A 19209-nucleotide genomic window follows, 5' to 3' on the forward strand; every position below is an offset into this window, starting at 1 on the left:
GGATCAGTGGATGTCGCCGTGCTTGTGCTTGTGCTGAACCAAAACCCCAAACTTTTCGCAAAAAAAAAAAGAACCAAAACCCCAAACGACCATGCCCCCCTTTTTCTATTTTTCTTTTCTTCTCCCATCCATCTAGCGATGCATGCACGACCTGATGTGTGTGTGCGCAGCTTATCGGTATATAAAATCTGGCGCTAAATCAAGGTAGGGCGGGCGCCTCACCTCGCCCTACCGAGTCTTCCGCTTGTGGGGATAGGGGATCACCCTGTCGAAGACCTTTCTTCGTTTGAATATAAGGTCCGACGTCGTTTATCTTTATAGCTACACTTCCTCACGAGACAAAAGTCTCAATCCAAGATATCCACTTGGGCGAGAAACCTTTCATACAGGAGTTTGTAGCAAAAAAGGTCATTTCACTTTATCATAGACTTTCTCAAAGTCTATTTTAAAGATCACCCCATTCATTTTCCTTCTATGCAACTCATGTACAGTTTCATGCAAGATACGACCCATCTAGGATATTCCGGTCTCCCACCAGCTACCGAATTGATCCTATATGTAGCGACTTTAGTGAAGATCTTGAAGCTGGCTTTATTGACAAGCTCTTGAGTTATTGTAAAGACTACAATATGTTTCTTGACCAATAAACAGCTTTCTTCACAAACAAGGAAAAAGTGTCCATCAGGTCATCTCGCAAAACAGGCCGTGCAATTACTATACAACTATGTTTGATTGTTTGGGAAAGATCTACTACCTCTGTAAAATCCACCTTCTTTCTTAGTATAAATATGACAGCACCTTGACGAGAAACGAAGATTTCGGTTGTATAGTTAGAACCAAGAGCATAGTGGCACAGCTATCTTAACAAGTAAAAACATGTTCTCCCATTGATTATGAAGCGTGCACCAGCTGCCTCTCTGCATAAATTACATACCCCCTCTGTACAAACGGGGGTGGTGGCCGTATTTTTCCTCAACAGCAAAGAAGACAAGGAAAGGAAGCATGCTGCGGACATCGAACCCTACAAATCGTTCAAAACCACTGCACATAACCCAGGCTAGGCGCATTGGTTTTGAAACTTTGGAGGGTCACACGTGTATGCTTTCAATTCATAGTTGAGGGTCAAATGAGCCAAGCTCCAAACTCGAGAGTTAAGTGAACTAACTTTTATTTAACACATCATCTACCGGGTTGCCAGTATGGCATCGCCTACAGGGCTCAAGGACCTCAAATTCAACAGCCGATGGAATTCTCCCAGCGATGTATCTACCTGCAGCCTCAACAGCTCTGTTAGACTCTTCGAGGGATCTCTCGCCTATCCAACAGCATTTACTCTTGTACTTTGCGGCGGTGCATATGCTAGTATCGCCAAGCTTCCTACCGCAGCCACGCGGAGTCGTATCCAGCGTGAGGCGCTCGAGTGAAGGAGCGCTCTCAAGGATGCTGATCACAAGCTTAATCAGGCTCTTGGCTGAACAGAAGCCCGTGATCGTCACCCGTTTGAGGCGGTCATGCTGGTATGCTGATTTCCCCTTTAGGTATACATCGTCCCCAGCATCACAATGATCTACTATGGCGTTTCGTGCTACCTGCAAATGATGATGTAGCATCAGCATTAATATCATTGTTCTACATCATCATCAATATCATTGTTCTTTGATAACCAATAGTTAAAAGATGAAAGATATGCTCCCAGGTTTTCCATAGATACTCCCTCCGTTCCGAAATAGATGACTTACAGAGTTAGTACAAAGTTGAGTCATCTATTTTGGAACGGAGGGAGTAGCATATATAGCTCAAGAAGACATGAATAGTGACTTACACGCAAGATCAAAGATTCCAAGGCAGGAGAAGCATCAAGAAAAGAAACCAGAGAGAAGATATCATAGACAGGGGAGCAGGCTCCTGAGCCGTGAAATTCAAACTCCAAACTCTTGAGGTGGTGGAGCTTTTCATGAAGCATTGGCGTGTTGACATTCTGAAGAACAAAGTCTGTTATTCAATATAACCACTACACGCTAGTCTACTGATACCTCTAAATATAATTTTCTCAAAATGTACCCAAAACATACCTCACCGCAGAACACCAGGGTAAGCCTCTCAACATTGCTGGCGATAGATGGAAGCTTCGCACGACTGTAAGAGAGAATTCCGGACGGATATAAAGATGACAAATATACTTCCGTAAGTTGGGAAGAATCTTCAATATAGATCTCTGGCGGGAACCCATAATGGTGAAAAGCGGAGAGATTTGGGGCACTGATCTCTATCACCTGAATCTTTGGACACCTTCCAACCTTGAGGAGCTTGAGCTTCTGCAGTGTACAAGGTATCTTCAAGCAAATTATCTCATTGCACGAAAAGATCTCCAACCATTCTAAGCTGAAAGATTTTGAGACCAACTGTCGTAGTCCCTCCTCAGTAATGTGAACACCGCACAGAACTAAACTTTTCAATCTTCTAAAGCAGCCAAGTGTTCCTATGGGATGAAAAGTGCAGTTGGAGATATAGAGGGACTCGATCAAACTCGTAGCCGCCTCATCAAATAAAACCGAACATGGGAAGCAGTACTTTTCCTTCATGGAAGGAGACAGCAACAAGCGAAGTTCTTTGATCCCAGGTTTGACAGCAATTCTGAGCCACCGGTCTAGGTAGGAGGCACTCACACTGCTACAATGCCAAAGATTAAGTTTTAGTGTCTTCACCTTCATCCCATTGTCGGAATAGTTATTAAGAATTTTGTCAACTTTGTTGATGAAATACATTTCACTTCCCTCAAATTTATCGCCAGGCGACCAAAGTGTTTGTATGTTGAGTGTGAGGTTCGAGTAGCATCTCCATGAACACAGAAATTGTCTAGATACACAGGCAGCACGACCAGCGTCTAGTACAGGCATGAGGGAATGTATATGATGTAGCATGTTCTGCAGTAGCATTGTTGACAAGTTTAGCAGTTAGGTTATAGCTAGCACTAACACTGACCTCACTTGGAATCAACATTAAAACTATATATAGTGTTAATTGACACATGTGCATTGCATCAAGACCTGCATTGAAGATAAAATAGCACTTAAGTTTATTTAATTGTTGTTAGCGAATTTACCATGCACAAGATTGTTGATCAATAATAAGAGGTATACATCGGAGTGCTACGCCAGAAGTTAATAACCATGGAGTTATTCGCAACCCATACCTCAGGAAGTTTGTCAAGCTCAAAGTCTTGTCTTGTTTTTGGGGCATCTTGACAAATGTCACCTTCTCCGCAGGGTTGAGTCTTTGTTTCAGCTGATGAAGTTCTCCGCCCCCTCTCTGCAGAGCATTTGGGCTCATTGATATCAAATTTTGTAGATCCGTCATGCCATTAAAGTTTTGCATATGAACGCTAGGAAATCTTGGGACATAATTGCTAAAAAAAGAGGTAAAACACAGAGCATGATTACAAAAGATAATCTGCAATCTGTTGAAATTGTTTTTTATCTCTTATTAAAGCACTAACTCGTATGTACTTTCAGTGTTCTTCCAAATTTTTGAGCTGAATCTATCTCAGTTCATTGCATAATCCAAATCGATCGGATAGCCAATAATATTCTGCAGTTCATCGACACCCTCGGGTATTGAGGCACATATTCACATCTACATAGAACTGCCAGAAGGGATTGGCCCAAATCGCTGCACACCGAAGCAACTCCCGAGTAGCGGGATTTAGGACGGCTGAAACTGGTAGAGGTGGAGGGATGCTCAGGTGCTAAGGAAGCATCTGGTGGAGGTATTGCTGGAGCCCGGCAACGCGAACACAATTTGGTGGAGCTCAGCGGAGGGGCAGTTCAGTGCCGCGGCCGAGCGTCGGAGGCGGGGAAGAAACCTAGATTTGGTGGACGAAACAGTGCTCGACGGCGCTAGGGACGGAAATAAAACAGAGGAACTGGGATGTGGAGAGGGATAAGTACGTACTTGCAGGAGGAGCGTCGAGTTCCAGCAGGGGCTGCTGTGTCGTGCTCGTGCGCCCGGCACTCTGGAGCTCCATGGGCGTGCTCCGGTGAGGCCCTCGGTGCCGACGACGTAGGGGAGGGGTCTCGCCGTGTCTCGCCGTGCCGAGCAGGGGAATCCGCGCTTGTCATACGCGTCGAACTTTTGGCCTTCTATAAAATTATTTTTAGGAAATATGTATTTGGTAACCATGTGCCGTTTGCAAAATCGCCACCCCACCTGGATAACGTCCATTTCAAATCCAACGCACACCACATATTCCAGCGAGTAGTTTTGTTTTTTCTGTCACCGGTGTGTGGGCCATCGCTCCATCACCCGCTTCGCTCGAACCGTCTCCCCCGTCGTGCGCGACTTAACTCTCCCCTCCCCCCACTCGTCTCATTTCCTCTATAACGGCACGCCCACTTCTCTGTCGCTCCGCGCCCGCTCTCTCTCCGTTGACGGCGAGTGGCGGCGCCTTCTCCGGCCGATTCTCGGCGCTGGTCTTCTGTTCCATCGGTGAGTATTGACTCAATCGCCCTCAGATGCGACCCTAGTAGTTCGCGCGTCTCAATTCGTCTGGTAACCGCGTGCCCGCTTATCTGTCGCTCCGCCCCCGCTCTCTCTCCGTCGACGGCGAGCGGCGGCGCCTTCTCCGGCCGATTCTCGGCGCTAGTATTCTGTTCCACCGGTGAGTATCGACTCAATCGCCCTCACATCCGCCCCCAGTAGTTCGTGCTCTGTTTCTCGACGCCATTAGTGGCGAGATGTTCGTCGGGATGGTCACATGTTAGAACAAACGAGAAATGCGCTCAATGCGTTCAATTCGTGGTGCAGATGCTATTTGTTAGGCCCTGTTTCGCATGCACATCGTTCCAGTGATTAATTTGCCGTTTTCGATTTCGTGACTAGTTGCCGTAATTTTTGAACTGACCCCCTCTGCTACACGGCTCGATTCTGATTTCTAGGGTTTTCTCTAGATGCAAAACCATTATGTATACATTCATGATTCGCCATCAGTGAAGTATACATTCATGATTCTGATTTCTAGGGTTTTCTCTAAATGCTACATGGCTCGATTTGATCTTTGTTAGCACTATCAGTGGTGTCTCGTTTCATGATGCATTTTGTGTTTCTAACTGATGGATGTGCTATCATTTAGCTCACATGAACTTTAATTATGAATATTACCATCAGTGGTGTGAATAATTTATCAGGAGTCCACTATAAAATTATCATGTCACTGAATACTTAGTTCTGTGATGTCCAATATATGTGTTTGTGCGCAAGTTGTTGCCATCCCTAATTTGCATAAGTTATCTTGCCCGATTCATACTTTTTATCGGTGTATTATAAGCAGACAAAAATTCAGGTATTCAATATCTAGTAGAAGCACACATGTCCTTGTCATTCTCTGTTGTGGATGAGTTATCTTGTTGTATGTTCATAAGTTACCAATGTATCATAAGAATATGTGTGTGACTATTAATTCAACAGCTGTGCATCCTTTATGCTCACTTTTTTTTTTCTCTTTTGTTATTTTTGTGTGTCAGGTCACAATGCTAAGGAAGCGCAAATTAGATGATGACTTTGAGGAGGTGAACCCCTTAAAGAAGCATAAGCCTCCTGCAGATCGAAACATGGCTTGTCCTAGTGCTCTTGTGACTGCCTGTAAGGATATGTCAGATGGGAGAATGGCTGCGATCGATGACATGGATTTCACTAGTCTGCGGAATATCGAGTGTGATAATCTGTTCAACCGGCTTTCTCAATGGCTTGCTGGTCTATACGACCCTGATCCCCGTGAGGTTGTTGTACCTGGTCGCGGAAGGTTACCGGTCAATGAAGAGTCTGTGCATCGTATAATGGGTGTGCCCCGAGGTGATATTGCGGTGGATTTCAAGGTTCCTACAGATGCACAGCTTGAGCTTGTGGGAGATCTTTTTGGTGATCTTCGACATGCTCCTAAAACTGTGGATGTATTAAACCTTATCTTGAGAACTAACCGGCATGACGGAAATTTCAAGAGCTTGTGGCTTGTGCTTGCTGCCAGCACCGTGATGGCGCTGATGACTTCCAACAAAATCAGCACCAGATGGTATCCTGTGTTGGTAAGCACATCTGGCTATCTTTCTAGTTCAAGCTTTTTATCTCGTTTCTTTTCTGTTTTTTTACCTGGTAACTTTTTTGCTCCTTAGTCTGATGATTATGCACATATGCACTTTGATAATTTTCCCTGATTTTCGGAGTGTGGTAATTTCTGTCCCTTTGATTTTTCTATGATCTGAAGTGTGGTATTTATGTAGTAATGCACCTGATAACTTTATATGAAGGTGCAGTAATTATATAGTAATGCACCGGATAACTTTTTATGAAGGTGTAGTAATTACATAGTGATGCACCTGATAACTTTTTTTTGAAGGTGTGGTAATTATGTAGTAATGCACCTGATAACTTTTTCTAAAAGTGTGGTAATTATGTAGTAATGCACCTGATAATTTATTTATGCCTTGCAATATGGTAATTTTGACTTACTTCTCAATAATGTGGTAATTGTGTGCTTATGTACTTGGTGATTCAATGCTTTAACAGTGTTATAAGTGTCTACTTATGTCCCCTGCTAACTTGTGTGCATACATTCCTCTATGTTTCATGTGCTTTCTTTTTTTTCGCAGCAAAATATTGGCAATGTAAAAAACCTCAACTGGTGTAAATTTATTGTGGATCAGCTTCACAAAGCCCTTTCAAAAGGAAAGCCTACGACGGGTTGCCTCCTATTCTACAATGTTAGTCCCCCATTCTTTTTCTGTTCCCATGATTTTTGGATTGTACATCTTATTCCGCCAAACAACTAGATTGTAATGACCTTTTCTGTTTTTCCAGCTTCTGTATATAGATGCTATTGACTTAACTGGCCTTGGTATCATCTTGCCAAATGGTCCTTTTGCAATTAATGTGTGGACGAATGAGTTGGCATCGAAAGTTCTCTGGATGGATGTCCAGAGGGACAAGATTTCTTATGGGAAATTACCGGTAATTTCCCATTCGTCATTTTTCTTACCTTCTATGTATTGCCATCTTTTTTATCAAGATTTTAATTTGTTTTTATCATTTTTTTCAGCTTAAGCCCCAATATGGTCAAGACTATTGCTTGTTTAGTGGCTTACAAGGTCTAGATAAATTCATGCGTGTTCATGCACCGCAAAACTATTCTGAACATCTATTTCAATATTTTTTGTGCGTTTGGGTATTTTGTTTTCCTTTTCCTGGTAAATATTGTTATAAAGACCTGGTAACTTGTACTATTTTTAGGATGGTAACTTTTTTTTATTTTTAGATTCTCACTTTGGAATAACTTCATTTGAACTTATGTTTGTGTGGTATTTTTAGTTGTTTTTGCATGGTACTTAATGTCTCTCACAACCTGATTATTTGTTTTTTCATTCATGATTTTCTATCAGAAACTTGCTAAAGCTTCTGCTATCGTGGGTCGCTTTTCGTCTAGCATGGTTGGCCTCCTGGGTGTTCTTGTTAATGAGTTCATGTCCTTGGATGATGAAGACAGCTCATGGATGTCCCGTGTGTTAGAGAGCCAACTAAAGGGTTTATCTTCTGCTGCCGGGAAGACTGCCGGGAAGACTGCAAGCACCCGTCCTGCATCCCGCTCGCGTGAAGTAAAAGATACCGGCAAGCAAACTGTCGAAGGTTCAGATTCTGATCATGAGGACAGTGATGGTGGCGGTGATGGTCACTCTGACGAAGATCTAGATTTTCACGTTCATTACCATGGTTCTTCAGGTGGACCGAACGCCCATGAGGCTTCAGGTAGTGGGGGTAGTGCTGGACTGAATGCCCATGATGCTTCAGGTAGTGGCGCAGCGAATGCAAATGTGGGTGCAACCATGTTTGCAACTGCCAATGTGTCGGTAAGGTCAGCCGGAATTGATGGAACTGCTACTGCAGGAACCGATCAGCCTCTCGAGTCTCAGATTATGCTTATTGCACGTTCCGGGAATGTATCTAGTGATGGATTGCATAACCAGCCAGATATGACGGATACTCAAAACGAGGCTGCTATTGATGCTTCTGTGAAGAGGTGCGGTTCTTCTCTCGTTCGTAACTTGGATAAGCAATATTCCAGGCGTCACAAGAAATTACGCCTACCTTCTCCGCCCATGGCCACTGGTACAACTGTTTCTGATCAGCCGTTGTTGGATGATACACATCGTTCTATCAAGGCAATAGTCATCAATGAGCTTGGCTTGTAGGCCCTGATAAGGGCACTAACTCAGTAATTGCCAATCCCACGCGGAAGAAGCAACATCCTCGCGAGTTTCTTATCATCTGCTAGTTGATTTCTTTTTATTTTCATTTGTTATATTGCATTTTTTAGTTGGTAATTTATGTCGATATAAGCTGGTAACTAATGTTATTTTTAGCTGTTGTATGCAAATATAATCTGATAACTAATGTTAATATAAGCTGGTAACTAATGTTTTTATAAGCTGGTAATGTCCATGTTTATTTTTCTTTGTGTACATACTTACTTGTTGTTACTCTTTTGTGTTATCACTTTTCCTAGCACCTAGCTTCTGATAATTAGAAGTAACTATGTCTGGATAGTTTCTATTCCTTAATAAGCATGTGTTTTTGTCTAGAATGGATAGTAATTATATCATGGTAAGGCTGATAACTTTTAGTAGTTATTTTCATGATAATAACTTCAGTTTTTTATTGGAACAATATGTAGTTTAACTTTGTTTGCATGATAATTTTAGTAATTATATGCTGGTAAGCATGTGTTATTTGTCTATGGTAACATTTTTCTCACGTGCACTATATCCTTTTCAAATAATAACTTGTCGGGTGTTCGAATGCTCCATCTATTAGTGTTGCCGACCTTCAGCAAACGCGGTCTACCAGTGTGGGTGTCACGTTTGAGGAGATACCTAGTAGTCCTGCATGTTCTTCAGCAGATGTTGACTCGTCTGACACGTCACGCAGGTGATTATGAATGTTATTTTCCTCACTATATGATATCTAATTGATTTTCTCTATTTGTTTATTTTTCATTTGTAAATTAGGTGAATATATACCGGTAATTTAACTCTTTTATGCGTGGCATCATAATCTGTATGGGAATGACTGATAGTTTTTATAGTCAAAGCTCTTACAATATTACTGTTTTTTTAGCATGATAAATTTGTTGGTAACTTTATTATCTTCATAGTCACCATCTTCATTAATGATTCGTGACGATGTTGATTTTTTGCATTATGTGGATAACCAAGTTGGCTGTAAGCTGTCAAATAATTTGAATACAAGCTGGTAACTAAAATTATTTTTTAGCTGGTAACTTCTGTCAATATAAGCTGGTAATTAATGTTATATTTAGCTGTTGTATGCAAATATAATCTGATAACTAATGTTAATATAAGCTGGTAACTAATGTTTTTATAAGCTGGTAATGTCCATGTTTATTTTTCTTTATGTGCAGCAAGAAGACCAAGATTACTGTGAGGAAGGTTATGAAGTCTTCTAAAGTTGCAGTTGCAACTAGGCATTCTCCTCGTGTTGCTTCCAAGGACACGAAAGATGATTTTAAAGACTCCCCCGTGGTCACTTCTCCAATGGCTGTTGTGCAAGATAATGCCCCTGTGAGGAATTCACCAGATGCTGGTTTTGGAGCTGTGGATGAACTCGCGGCAGCAGCCACTATTACTCAAGTGGTAGAAGAAATTGCCAATGTTGTTATTGGCACTGAAGCTGAAACTTCTGCTGATCGACCTAAAGGAATTGCTCCTCCAATGAGTGTTGTTGTAGCTGAAACTTCTGTTGATCAACCTCAAGGAATTGCTCCTTCAATGAGCATTGCCGTAGCTGAAACTTGTGCTGATCAAGATCAAGGAATTGCTCCTCCAATGAGCGCTACCGTAGTTGAAGATGACCAAGCTCCTATCAAAATACCATGTGTTGTTCAAGCTCAAGTTGAATCTGCCCAATCCAATGTGGCAGAACCAGTTGAAATTGAAGATGCATTGTTTGTTGAAGCTCAACCTGGGGATGACCAAGTCGCCGCCCAAGAATTCAGCATTAATGCAGATGTAGAAGATGTTGTTGCTGACAGGGCCTACTGGGATTTCACCCCACCATCTTACTCTCTTGGCCTAGATTTTGGCCCCACACCGCCCGGACCAGTTATTAATACGACGACCGCAGTCCCAGCTGCAGTTCCAACGCCGCCCCCAGCGGTTGTTTCGACAACTCAAGCACCAGCAATGGTCCCAGCGGTTAACAATGCTTCACAAGACCGAGCAACAACATCCCCAATTGATCATATGACGGCAGCACCACGAGATTTAAAGAACGTAGAAGATAATCCTATCGACTCCAATCCGTTTTCATGCTCTGAGCCTGCTGACCTTGGAAAGTGAAGGCATATATGTGTCTTCGCTTTATCAGAAAAGAGTGATGGGATGGATGTCTGCTTTTCGAAGACCTTTTTTATGCTTTTAGTTTGATCCTTGTGTGTATATTTATGCTTTTTATCCTATGTATGGACAATCCCCCCTCTCACATGTAATGACTTCTGCTTTTGCGTGTGTGCTATGTAATGAACTATGTGTTTTTGTTTCACATTCGCGCTCTTTTATTTTTATGTTTTCTGGTGTGTGGATGTATTATATGTGATTATTATTGTTCATTATTCCTGGTAACTTTCACTAACATCCGGCTGATAATTATTTGCACTCTACTTTTCACTGATAATTATAGCACTCTACATGAAAGACATTGCACCTTGTTTTCTAGCTTACCATTTTATTGTATGGTAACTTTCACCATGATAACCTTTGCGAATGTTGCGCTGGTATTTTTTGTTCTAACTAGATACCTACATGTTTTCATTTTTTTGCTAACTAGTTACTTAAATGGTAACATTTGTGATTATACCCTGATAACTTCTGCTATCACCATGCTGATAACTTCAACCTTTTGTTTCTTTTATTCCTGACAACTTTTACTAACATCTGACTGATAATTGTAGCGCACTACTTTTAACTGATAAATACAACGCTCTACATGAAAGATATATGTACCTTGTTTTCCAGCTTACCATTTTATTGTATGGTAACTTTCACCATGATAACTTTTTGCGAATGTTGTGCTAGTATTTTTTGTTCTAACTAGATACCTACATGTTTTCATTTTTTTTGCTAACTAGTTACTTAAATGGTAACATTTGTGTTCATACCCTGATAACTTCTGCTATCACCATGTTGATAACTTCAACCCTTTGTTTTCCTTTATTGATGCTGTAAATACACCCCTCCCCCTCCTTTCCCTGCACGCACACACAGACCATTCTAATACATTTATGCTGCCCCTTTAACTATCCCGCCCCCCTCATTTTATTCCTTTTTCTCTCTACAGTAATTATATCATCATTCTGTACTATCCATCACTTTTTTCTTTAGCTGTTTTTCCACATATTTGACATTCCCTTTTTCGGTTTGCAAACTGACCTGATCGCAACTTTTTGAAGAGCGTCGATTTTGAGTTTATGATGCAGATGTTGAAGACGACGATGTAATTATGTGGGTTGAAGAAGTCGAACGTGCCACTGTTAGAGAAAAAGCAAATTACGCTTCTGTAAAAGGTACTTATAGGAAGATTTTTTAACAAACTTTTTCCTACTGCCAACCTTGATAACATCATTATCTTCATGTTGATAATTTACTGTTCTAAACTCTCATAACTTCTTTTCTTTCTGTTTCCCCATAATATTTCTTTTCATCAATCCCAACTCTAATAACTCCCTTCACTTTTCTTCTAGACCATCCCACCAGCCCTGAATTTGTTACACCAGTTATTAAACCTCCCAATGGTAATCATTCAGCCAGTGTGACTCCTAAATCGTACATTCGGAAAGTTAGGGTAAGCCGCCCATCGCAGTTCCTTCGGCCTCCATATTGTGGCCTCACAGCATCTGCACTCGAAGAGGTTATTTACGCAGAAGTTATCAAGCACACCACTGATTCAGTTGACTCCAGGATAAAACAGTAATGACATTTATTGTTTTCCTTTTCTCTAGTATTTTGACCCCTCACTGGCAAAACATTGGCTTATATACTTTTTTTCTTTGTTTGCTTTACAGTATTAGGGTTATTGACATCGATGGGCGGTGGGTCACATTGGAGGAGCTTGCTAATAGTGTGATAGAAGGTGGTCATGTTTCGAATAATATTGCAGAGCTCCACATCCGAACACTTTCTGATTCTGTACCCCCAGGGAAGATCATCTTTCCATGGTTGTTGTCAGTATATCTTCACATACCTGATATGACGAGCAAGTTCCTAATCAAACATTTCCGTCGTGATGTAAACTACATACTTAGTCACCAAAATCAGGTACATTTTTTTATGTAAACTACTTACTTTTCTGCTTTTAAATCCTACAAGCTGTTTTTTAGTTGGTATAACAGGCAATTTTAGTAGGCTCTTATTTTGGCTTTGTCACACATCGTACCACTAACGAATTTTAGCTGGTACCTAGTTATGTTACTTTTCTGTGGTAACTTTCATGTATGCCTACTAGTAACATATGTTGTCAGTGTTCTGATAACTTGTCTTTTTAATTGTAAATGCATTGGTAACTTCTTGTGTTAATGTGTTCACATTTTTTTAATAGCTTCTGTTTCCAACACTGCAAAGGTTGGGACGTCTACCAAAGGACGGGCATTGGTATGTCTTGTGCCTTAATCTCAAGGCAAAATGATTTGAAGTTCTTGATTCTCTTCATCCACAAGATAGCCCTTCGCTCATCACACATGCAACGAAGCTTATGAATGGCATTAAAAAAGCCTGGTTGATTGCGTACAAGGACTCGAGTAAGCAGATCTAAGACTATGATCTTGTGTACATTGATGTGTTCAAATAGGACAATGGGTTAGTTTTTTTTTGGCTAGTACTCCATCATTTTCCCCATCTAAATACCGGGTAACTTAGTAGTGTAGCATTTTAAAAGTTTTTTCACACTTTTGCATATCTTATTTTTGCTTTTAACACATTTTTGTTTTTTCCTTACAGCACTGATTGCGGTTTCTTCGCGTTCAAGATCTTGGAGTTCTGGGATGGTAAAAATTTCCCGGCAATAACTCAGGAGCAGATCCCGGCGCTGAGGAAGATATTGACAAGCATGTGGCTGGACCATCCTCTTAACAAATGCAGGCAATGGCGCTATCACTTGTTCAACGAGGAGTAGTTGAGGTGAGAAATTTGCACCAATATAAGTTTTGAATTTATGTTTAAGAACGATGATAGTTTTATACATTTTTTCTGGGTTGATTACTGTCTTTTTTATACATTTTTGCTGATAACTTATGTTAGTCAATGCTGATAACATACTTTATCAGGTGTTGATAACTTTCTATTTCATGGCGTCATAACATTTTGCTCACAAACAAAGAACGATAACTAATCTCATTCTAATTTTTGAAAATCCCCATTACATTCTGGACAATAACTTACATGTTTCAATGCTGATAACTTTTCATTACATGGTGTCTCGACACTGTTTACACAATAAAATGGGTAAAATTGATAAGTAAAATCAATAACTTGCATTTCAATGCCCATCTAACTTTTTTGCGCTTCAAGTTTCTCAGTGCGGGATGGGTGAGGTACATTTGCGTTTATCATGATCTGTCGACCCGCAGACTCTACATTTCCTCTTTTTTTGCAATGTCAAATGGGTGCTGGAATCTTTTCTCTCTTGGACGCCCTTTCGTAGTAGACTTTGGTGGGTCTAGTATCACTCTTATGTTTGATGATTGGGATCCCTCGGCATGTGAGCCCTGGAACTGGAAAATATTGCCAGACACATGCGTGACAGGAATGCTTCCTTGATGCGCTACTGGGACACCTTCAGTGGCACTAGTCCCTGGTGGTGAAGAAAACATTTGTGCTTCTTTTCCCTCATCTTTTTCCTTTCTTGCTTTCTGTATCTGCCTCTTTTTTAGTGCATCCATGTCGTCTCTGAAAGCATTAACGTGTTTCCTTGCCAATGCCATCCCTTCATCAGTAGTGCAAGCGTCTTTTGCTTGTTCCTTGAAATCATTCAGAATAGATGTATATCTCATCATATTCTTTCCTTCCTCTGTCATACCCTTCTTAACTGTTGGCTGTTGGTAATCAGGCTCAACAAGATCTGAAGGAAATATGCTCTAGAGGCAATAATAAAGTTATTATTTATTTCCTTATATCATGATAAATATTTATTATTCATGCTATAATTGATTAACCGGAAACATGATACATGTGTGAATACATAGACAAACAGAGTGTCACTAGTATGCCTCTACTTGACTAGCTCATTGATCAAAGATGGTTATGTTTCCTAGTCATAGACAAAGAGTTGTCATTTAATTAACGGGATCACATCATTAGGAGAATGATGTGATTGACTTGACCCATTCCGTTAGCTTAGCAATCGATCGTTTAGTATGTTGCTATTGCTTTCTTCATGACTTATACATGTTCCTATGACTATGAGATTATGCAAGTCCTGTTTACCGGAGGAACACTTTGTGTGCTATGAAACGTCACAACGTAACTGAGTGATTAGAAAGGTGCTCTATAGGTGTCTCTGAAGGTACTTGTTGGGTTGGCGTATTTCGAGATTAGGATTTGTCACTCCGATTGTCGGAGAGGTATCTCTGGGCCCACTCAGTAATGCACATCACTTAAGCCTTGCAAGCATTGCAACTAATGAGTTAGTTGCGGGATGATGTATTACGGAACGAGTAAAGAGACTTGCCGGTAACGAGATTGCACTAGGTATTGAGATACCGACGATCGAATCTCGGGCAAGTAACATACCGATGACAAAGGGAACAACGTATGTTGTTATGCGGTTTGACCGATAAAGATCTTCGTAGAATATGTAGGAGCCAATGTGAGCATCCAGGTTCCGCTATTGGTTATTGACCGGAGACGTGTCTAGGTCATATCTACATAGTTCTCGAACCCGTAGGGTCCGCACGCTTAAAGTTCGATGACAGTTATATTATGAGTTTATGTGTTTTGATGTACCTAAGGTAGTTCGGAGTCCCGGATGAGACCGGGGACATGACGAGGAGTCTCGAAATGGTCAAGACGTAAAGATCGATATATTGGACGACTATATTCGGACATCGGAAAGGTTCCGAGTGATTCGGGTATTTATCGGAGTACTGGGGAGTTACGGGAATTCGCCGGGGAGTGTATGGGCCTTATTGGGCTTTAGGGGAAAGAGAGAGAGAGAGAGGCAGGCCGCGCGCCCCCGAAGGCCTAGTCCGAATTGGACTAGGGGGAAGGGCTGCGCCCCCTCCTTTCTTCTCTTCTCTTTTCCCTTTCCTTCTCTCCTACTCCTGCTACTTGAAAGGGCTCCTAGTTCTACTAGGAAAGGGGGAATCCTACTCCTGGTGGGAGTAGGACTCCCCTAGGGCGCGCCATAGAGAGGGTCGGCCCCTCCCCTCCTCCACTCCTTTATATACGTGGCCAGGGGGCACCCCATAGACACAACAATTGATCCCTTGGATCTCTTAGCCGTGTGCGGTGCCCCCCTCCACCATAATCCACCTCGGTCATATCGTAGCGGTGCTTAGGCGAAGCCCTGCGTCGGTAAAACATCACCATCGTCACCATGCCATCGTGCTGACGGAACTCTCCCTCAAAGCTCGGCTGGATCGGAGTTTGAGGGACGTCATCGAGTTGAACGTGTGCAAAACTCGGAGGTGCCGTGCGTTCGGTGCTTGATCGGTCGGATCGTCAAGACGTATGACTACATCAACCGCATTGTGCTAACGCTTCCGCTTTCGGTCTACGAGGGTACGTGGTCACACTCTCCCCTATCGTTGCTATGCATCACCATGATCTTGTGTGTGCGTAGGATTTTTTTTGAAATTACTACGTTCCCCAACAGTGGCATCCGAGCCTGGTTTTATGCGTAGATGTTATATGCACGAGTAGAACACAAGTGAGTTGTGGGCGATATAAGTCATATTGCTTACCAGCATGTCATACTTTGGTTTGGCGGTATTGTTGGATGAAGCGGCCCGGACCGACATTACGCGTACGCTTATGCGAGACTGGTTCTAACGACGTGCTTTGCACACAGGTGGCTGGCGGGTGTCAGTTTCTCCAACTTTGGTTGAACCGAGTATGGCTACGCCCGGTCCTTGCGAAGGTTAAAACAACACCAACTTGACAAACTATCGTTGTGGTTTTGATGCGTAGGTAAGAACGGTTCTTGCTCAGCCCGTAGTAGCCACGTAAAACTTGCAACAAACAAAGTAGAGGACGTCTAACTTGTTTTTGCAGGGCATGTTGTGATGTGATATGGTCAAAGCATGATGCTAAATTTTATTGTATGAGATGATCATGTTTTGTAACCGAGTTGTCGGTAACTGGCAGGAGCCATATGGTTGTCACTTTATTGTATACAATGCAATCACCCTGTAATGCTTTACTTTATCACTAAGCGGTAGCGATAGTTGTAGAAGCATAAGATTGGCGAGACGACAACGATGCTACGATGGAAATCAAGGTGTCGCGCCGGTGATGATGGTGATCATGACGGTGCTTCGGAGATGGAGATCACAAGCACAAGATGATGATGGCCATATCATATCACTTACATTGATTGCATGTGATGTTTATCTTTTATGCATCTTATCTTGCTTTGATTGACGGTAGCATTATAAGATGATCTCTCACTAAATTTCAAGATAAAAGTGTTCTCCCTGAGTATGCACCATTGCCAAAGTTCATCGTGCCCAGACACCACGTGATGATTGGGTGTGATAAGATCTACGCCCATCTACAACGGGTGCAAGCCAGTTTTGCACACGTAGAATACTCAGGTTAAACCTGACGAGCCTAGCATATGCAGATATGGCCTCGGAACACTGAGACCGAAAGGTCGAGTGTGAATCATATAGTAGATATGATCAACATAGTGATGTTGACCATTGAAAACTACTCAATTTCACGTGATGATCGGTTATGGTTTAGTTGATTTGGATCACGTGATCACTTAGATGATTAGAGGGATGTCTATCTAAGTGGGAGTTCTTAAGTAATATGATTAATTGAACTTTAATTTATCATGAACTTAGTCCTGGTAGTATTAACATATCTATGTTGTAGATCAATAGCTCACGTTTAGCTCCCCTGTTTTATTTTTGATATGTTCCTAGAGAAAACTAAGTTGAAAGATGTTAGTAGCAATGATGTGGATTGGATCCGTGATCTGAGGTTTATCCTCATTGCTGCACAGAAGAATTATGTCCTTGATGCACTGTTAGGTGACAAACCTATTGCAGGAGCAGATGCAGATGTTATGAACGTTTGGCTAGTTCAATATGATGACTACTTGATAGTTTAGTGCACCATGCTTAAACGGCTTAGAATCGGGACTTCAAAGACGTTTTGAACGTCATGGACCATATGAGATGTTCCAGGAGTTGAAGTTAATATTTCAAGCAAATACCCGAGTTGAGAGATATGAAGTCTCCAACAAGTTCTATAGCTAAAAGATGGAGGAGAATAGCTCAAGAAGTGAGCATGTGCTCAGATTGTCTGGGTACTACAATCGCTTGAATCAAGTGGGAGTTAATCTTCCAGATAAAATAGTGATTGACAGAATTCTCTAGTCACCATCACCAAGTTGGTAGAACTTCGTGGTGAACTATAGTATGCAAGGGATGACGAAAACGATTCCCGAGCTTTTCATGATGATGAAATCGATGAAGGTAAATGAAGAAAGAGCATCAAGTGTTGATGATTAACAAGACCACTAGTTTCAAGAAAAATGGGCAAAGGGAAAGAAAGGGAACTTCATGTAGAATGGCAAGCATGTTGTTACTTCCATGAAGAAGCTCAAAGCTAGACTAAAGCCTGAAACTGAGTGCTTCTACTGCAAAGGGACTGATCACTAGAAGCGGAACTACCCCAAGTAATTGGCAGATAAGAAGGATGGCAAAGTGAACATAGGTATATTTGATATACATGTTATTGATGTGTACTTTACTAGTGTTTATAGCAACCCCTCAGTATTTGATACTAGTTCAGTTGCTAAGAATAGTAATTCGAAGCGGGAGTTGTAGAATGAACAGAGACTAGTTAAGGGTGAAGTGACGATGTGTATTGGAAATGGTTCCAAGATTGATATAATCATCATCGCACACTTCCTATACTTTCGGGATTAGTGTTAAACCTAAAATAAATGTTATTTAGTGTTTGCGTTGAGCGTGAATATGATTGGATCATGTTTATTGCAATACGGTTATTCATGTAAGTTAGAGAATAATTGTTGTTGTGTTTACATGAATAAAACCTTCTATGGTCATACACCCAATGAAAATGGTTTGTTGGATCTCGATCATGGTGATACACATTTTCATAATATTGAAGCCAAAAGATGCAAAGTTAATAATGATAGTGCAACTTATTTGTGGCACTGCCGTTTAGATCATATTGGTGTAAAGCGCATGAAGAAAATCCATGTTGATGGGCTTTTGGAATCACTTGATTATGAATCAGTTGATGCTTGCAAACCATGCCTCATGGGCAAGATGACTAAGACTCCGTTCTCCAGAACAATAGAGCGAGCAACAGATTTGTTGGAAATCATACATACTGATGTATGTGGTCCGATAAATATTGAGGCTCGCGGTAGGTATCATTATTTTCTGATCTTCACAGATGATTTGAGCAGATATGAGTATATCTACTTGATGAAACGCAAGTCTGAAACATTTGAAAAGTTCAAAGAATTTCAGAGTAAAGTGGAGAATCATCATGACAAAAATAAAAGTTTCTACGATATGATCGCATAAGTAAAATATTTGAGCTACGAGTTTGGCCTTCAGTTAAAACAATGTGAAATAGTTTCACTACTCACGCCACCTAGAACACGACAGTGTAATGGTGTGTCCGAATGTTGTAACCATACTTTATTAGATATGGTGCGATCTATGATGTCTCTTACCGATTTACCACTATCGTTTTGGGGTTATGCATTAGAGACAGCTACATTCATGTTCAATAGGGCACCATCTAAATACATTGAGACGACACCGTATGAACTATGGTTTGGAAGAAACCTAAGTTGTCGTTTCTTAAAGTTTGAGGTTGCAATGCTTATGTGAAAAAGTTTCAACCTGATAAGCTCAAACCCAAATCGGAGAAGTGCGTCTTCATA

At 41.4% G+C, this 19209-nt stretch overlaps 1 protein-coding gene across 2 annotated transcripts; it reads right to left on the reverse strand.

Moving 5' to 3' along the window:
* Positions 1–1003: 1003 nt before the first annotated feature.
* On the reverse strand, positions 1004–4128 carry LOC125539878 (F-box protein At2g39490). 2 transcript variants are annotated; one of them, XM_048703416.1, is made up of 5 exons: positions 3952–4128; positions 3194–3309; positions 2073–2924; positions 1823–1978; positions 1004–1589 (listed from the first exon to the last, which is right to left on the reverse strand). In XM_048703416.1, the coding sequence occupies exons 1-5, from the start codon at positions 4022–4024 to the stop codon at positions 1161–1163; spliced, it is 1626 nt and encodes a 541-aa protein (XP_048559373.1). In that variant the 5' UTR covers positions 4025–4128; the 3' UTR covers positions 1004–1160. The 2 variants fall into 2 exon arrangements, with proteins under 2 accessions (XP_048559373.1, XP_048559374.1); XM_048703417.1 differs by having other exon boundaries at positions 2073–3047.
* Positions 4129–19209: the final 15081 nt, after the last annotated feature.

Source organism: Triticum urartu, chromosome 2 (genome assembly GCF_003073215.2).
Source record: "Triticum urartu cultivar G1812 chromosome 2, Tu2.1, whole genome shotgun sequence".
Lineage (NCBI taxonomy): Eukaryota > Viridiplantae > Streptophyta > Magnoliopsida > Poales > Poaceae > Triticum > Triticum urartu.